The following is a 5,646-nucleotide window of genomic DNA, read 5'->3' as shown; positions in this document are numbered from 1 at the left end:
GAGCAAAAGATAGCTATCGTAAATTCGTAAGATTCATATAGAATTCGAAAATTATAGATTCATTTAGAATTCGAAGCACAAAAGCTCTCTGAAATTTGAACACAATCGAACCGGAAGTAGCATTCATCTTCTAAACCGATCGATGATCTGTGCTTCGACGAATATGTCCCTACTAACCACGAGTTAAGATCAAGGATCATAAGTCAAAATTCTTGAGTTATTTTATTTAAAAAAAAGGATAGTAATATATGGCGTGGCTGTCTCATTTTCCTTCTAATTAATTAGTATTTATTTCTTAGAAGCTAATTCAGACATAGCAGTGTTCAAGGTGTTAAATCGCCTGCAGACTCTCCTGACACTGGCCTGCTTGCGTTAAACATTGACAGAATATGTGTAAATCTATGCAGTATAATATTATCATTATTACTTAATACATACATATGTACATGGATGAAGACGTACATATACATATAGTTGAGTATGTACACGGTAAATAGATCATCAATTCGTTGGGATTCAATACGAAATTAAGTAAACAATTAAAGATTAAAAATATATCTACATTTGGGAATATGACTGTATGCGTTGAAAAGGACAAAAAAACAGAGGACAACTGGCGCATGCGGCTCTTTGCAGGATAAAGTGCGTCCACCTATTCTCTACGCAACATTCGAAATATACATAGAACGATCCTGAAACGTAATTTTGTTTCAGCTTCAGAATTTAAATATATGTGAACGTTTGTTTATCATGGATTCAAGCAATAAGTTTGCCATAAATTCCGTTACCATTATGTACTTAATTCATTTATGTATGTATGTATGTATGTACATACTTATGTATGCATCAATAGACGACTTTTTGCGATCACGAGAAAATTCATCCTCGGGATTTTTTTCTACTAGTATTTAAGGGGTAGGTCTATTTCTACCCATATTTCAATTCTGCTGTATATAAAAAGATCCAAAAATTAAACTAAGAAAATATATTGGAATTTTTGTACAGAAATGACCGCTAAAATTCGGAGTCGTTTATAAAGTTGTATTAAATTAGTATAAAATGTGACTTTAAATTTAACTGAGCAAAAAACAAAATTGCCGGAGTGGACACTAATCAATCTTTACTAAGTTTGATTCACTGAAGGTATGTGTTAGGTGTGTGTTGTTTAATAAAATATTGAAGTAATAATAAGTATTTCAAAGCAATACAAAATTACAATCAATAGAAAAAACACCTGATTGTTGATTCCAATACTCAATTTTGGCACAGCAATACTAGATTTTAAATGAAGGACTGCAAAAGGCAAAACTCTATAAAAATCGCACATTTTTAAACGCTCGTACCTCTTAAACGAGAGCAAGCCAATAAAAATTATTGTCATGTAATTAAAATGAGTGGGGTCCACATGCATTAAAAAGAAAAAGTAAATTTATCGTCATACATAAACTTCATTTTAATTTTAAAAATACATATATAAAAATAATAATGCGTTAAATGTTTGAAAATTCAATCTCACCCTTAATTTTGTTTTTATTATTCCTGCTTAGGAGTTGACGTTGGCTTAATTGGTAATACTCTTTCAGTAGCAGTTGACGTTGGCTTAGTTGTTAATAAAGTTTTAAGAAGGATATCTATAAGGATACAGCTCGGGTTCGTTTTTTAAAGTTATCCAAGTACTTGAATTCTTTTTTTAGCCTTTTGGAATTATCTTGGGATTTGAAAAACGTACTTTTATAACGTGCACGCGTGTTCAACCAATTTATTTAATTTGAGAAAAAATACCCGGATCGATAACGTGTCACTACGAACTCCGAAAAACAACTGAAGTTCAAAACAACATAAATGAAACAAAATATTTCTGCTTATCCATAAAAATTGCGCTCCCGCTTCGGACTGTATTTTCGTTTCCGTTTCAAATAAACGCGGCAATAAGTTATCAATTCGAATATCGAATATTCGAATATTCGGATTGGAAACTCTAGTCTAATATATGTAGGATGTACAAAAACCAGCTGCAAATACAATCCCCGAGAAATTAAAATTCAACTCATACATCACATACAATAATAAAAATAAAGATGAGCGCAGGCTACCAAACAGATAGGTTTGGTAGCCTGCGATATCACACGCTCTCCGATAATCTCCGATATCACACGCTCACTGATTCAGTAATGATTGATTTGTAAATAGAAAACGTGATTTTTGTTGCTCAGTGTTATTGCTAAAATATTTATAAAACCATATGCTGCGTCTTTATGTAATTTCCCAATTTTTCATAGTATTTGGCTCCTTGTTTGCAAAAGGATCCCAACTAGGGATCCCAAATCCGAGTATTCGAATACTTTTTATACGAACTTATTTTTTTTATTTTCAATCTACAGCACATTTAGTTCTATTTGATGTTCCGGATAATGATTCTCTTAAAAAAATTAATAATATCTTGAACTTCTTAAAACTACAAATAAATAATTAAAGGCTAATATTCGATATTCGAATATTTGGGATCCCTAATACCAACCACTGTCGTAAACATTAACATTCAAATAAGATAATGGTTTCAACAATTACAAGAAAATAATGTGTAACATAGACAGTGATCACTGAATCAGTAGCTATTAAAATAGACTAAAGATGTATTGCAAAAAAATGCTTTTAGAAATCAAATGTATGTAATTTAAATAAAATTTTCATACGTTTCTGAATCGTAACAAAAATAAACCAATAAATAGTTCAAAAATTACAAATTCAAGTATAAATTTAAAACAAGCAATTTGCAATTATTATTATTTCAATTTATATAAAAATACACAAATAAATCTAAAAAGTTTGACAAATCCAATAAAACCATTTTCGAATGTCCTCACTTAGTAGTAGAAAGGATACTAGCCGTACGATTTATTGATAAGCAATAAAATTTGACGATTTGCGAGATCTTACTGTGTATACACAGCATCGTATACGACGTGAACCGGATGTTCGACCTTGACTGTTATGCGCGCGCGGACATGAATGGGTTAAGGAAGTGTTCTGGGTGATCGTGGAGAAGGTCAAGTTGAGCTGTTTGTATAAATTGGTTCACACACCCCTGGACTGCATCAGTGCACGATTGGGATCATTGTTGAGAACAACTGACCACCTGTGACCACATACACCCCAAACTGTAAGTCCAATTTTTATTAGCCGTCTCGTAAAGCAGCTTTGACGGGGCTGGAGATTAAGTGAACGCACAGTGAAATTTATCGAGTGTAGTTTATTTTATACAATTAATGGATTAAATAATAAAAAAAAATAATCATTTAACAAGATTCCTATGTAGATTCAATACTGTTTAATATATTATATATTACATATTGTGGAAACAATTACGATTCAATGTGTGAAAGTGACTAGAAGCAACTTTTAGCCTACATTAAGTTTGTTGTCAGAAAGTTGCAGAAGACTTTATCGATATTTATATGTCAATAATTTTCCAAAGGATTCGAAATATGTATGTACGTACCTATATACTAATAAGAAAATGCTTTGATTAGCTATTTGAATACTTTTAAATGAGTAGAAATACACAATTTAAAGACTGATGCGTTGTAGTACATATCTCAAAAGAATCTTAGCAACATTTGAAGAGGTTTTTAATATAAATTGAGTATGTAATATAATATACTTTTCATATATGTATATTTAAAGTCTCTTTTAACTCGCATAAAAGCAACATTGTCAAAGTTTAATTAAATATAATGTATATGAAAGGATTTGCATTGAGATTTATTGTAAAAGTTTGTATGTAACAATTTTTTTTAAACATTGCAGTTTACTAATACTTTTTATATACAACGTAATACGCATTTGGCCCTGGTTTTCTTTAATAGGCGATGATACAATTTCACTCACAAAGGGCATGATAAATACGATAGACTGGTTTAAAGTTATAATGTCGTTCGTGACATTGGCACAGTTAACCCACTCTAGGAAATCGTTAGCGAAAACACATCTAAATGGTTCAATCGGATCGTGCATATTCCGATATCGTTCACACCGGCGGATACGTGAGCGCAATTCTGGGTTACGAATTTAATTATTTCGATTTCATTTTCAGTTCAAGATGAAGTTCATCGCCTCTTTGTTGACTTTGGCTCTCCTCTCCGAAGCCTGTCTGGCCCAACTGGTTTACCAGCAGCCGATCGCTCTGCAACTGGCAGCCAACCATCAAAATTCTGGTGTTCCACATAAGGCTGTTGAGATAAATGCTGCTCACGAATCACTCCTGCCCCCAGAACTTCTCAAGTCTAAGAAGTTCTATGACGATCCTCGCGTAGCTGCTGCCCTCTCTAAAGACTCCTGGTTCGGCGATAAGGAGTCTCAAGTCTACGAAAGGGAAGCTGAGAAGATTCCCAGAGAACGCATCTACAAGCTGGCTAAAGACGCTGGATTCATCAGGAGGAGATAGATACATAGATCTGATAGACTGAAGATTTTTTTAAATATAGTTAATTATTTAATTTATTTATTTTTTTTATAATGAAATAATATGATGTCCAAAGTGAGTGTGTGAATGCGATGTAATTTGAAGGCTGTTTAAAAATAAATGGATATAAATATTTATGACTTCGTTTCATTGTTATTATTCGAATGCTTTTTTTAACAGGCATGTTAATTATTAAACCTACATACATACAATGGTAAATTTAATATGAAGTCTTCTCAAAATGTATATACATACATATGTACCTACATGTTTGTGTATAAAATAATACAGGAAATAAATACACGGAATTAAGATTTATATCGGTTGTATTAGAATATTTTAAAAATTATTAAGAAAATATATAAAATATGATTTGTTTATTTCATCAAAAAATTTTCTATTGCAAATGTTTATGGTAAATGTACTAATGAAAAAAATTGAAAACAGTATTGTTGATAGTCATTTCAGCCTTAAAATAAAAATATCGTTTCAATATATCCTTTTCAAATTATATTTATTAAAATATAAAAAAAATATACACATATTGGCATTAAAAAAAGAGTCAACTTCAGTGAATGACGGTTTTAATTTTGAGTGCATTTGAATGTGTCGAACAAAATAATAATTGTATAAAAAAAACATAGATAAAATAATAATCAAAAACAAATGAAAGAAAAAAGAAAAAAATGCACCAATTTCAAAAGAAAACCATATATTTATCGTCTGACTTCATGATGACTCTAAATTGATCGAATCGGTCTAGAAAATAGGATGCTGTGGTTCTCGCATAAGTCGAACACAACAAATGAATACTATTTGTTTCAATTGAGTTTAGTTCGATATGATTTTGTTGGAAAATTTTCGTACATCTTACTTAGGCATTCTGATTTCTCGATGATTTTTATTTCTCGAGAAATGAGAATTCTCGATTTCACTTCTCAATATTATCGAGAAATTTTGACCAATGAAAAAATATATTTATGTAATAATATCACATTACATATACATACATAGTATTGCAGATAGATTTAAATATGTATGTTGGACTGTTGATCAACAACTCGCCATATTACATTTTGATTGGCATAAGTTTGGAATTTGCTATAAATTTCAATAGTGAAATATCAAGCGGCAACTCACTACAATTAAATTTTAATTTTTAATAGTTAACGTAACTCGCAAAT

General features: G+C 31.0%; 1 protein-coding gene across 1 annotated transcript; it reads left to right on the top strand.

The window, feature by feature from the left end:
- Positions 1–3,992: 3,992 nt before the first annotated feature.
- On the top strand, positions 3,993–4,444 carry LOC143917334 (uncharacterized). The gene is made up of 2 exons (XM_077438815.1): positions 3,993–4,043; positions 4,094–4,444. Exons 1-2 carry the CDS (start codon positions 3,993–3,995, stop codon positions 4,442–4,444), a joined length of 402 nt encoding a protein of 133 aa, XP_077294941.1.
- The last annotated feature ends 1,202 nt before the right edge of the window (positions 4,445–5,646 follow it).

This window comes from Arctopsyche grandis, chromosome 9 (genome assembly GCF_051622035.1).
Source record: "Arctopsyche grandis isolate Sample6627 chromosome 9, ASM5162203v2, whole genome shotgun sequence".
Taxonomy (NCBI): Eukaryota; Metazoa; Arthropoda; class Insecta; order Trichoptera; family Hydropsychidae; genus Arctopsyche; species Arctopsyche grandis.
Note: the sequence above shows the minus strand (reverse complement) of the source record. Positions and strands in the feature narration are given on the sequence as shown.

Coding starts and splice junctions, on each gene's coding strand:
- LOC143917334 (XM_077438815.1), top strand. CDS start 3,993: ATGGTTCAATCGGATCGTGCATATTCCGATATCGTTCACACCGGCGGA. Junction 4,044..4,093: donor TCGTTCACACCGGCGGATAC/GTGAGCGCAATT, acceptor TTTCATTTTCAG/TTCAAGATGAAGTTCATCGC.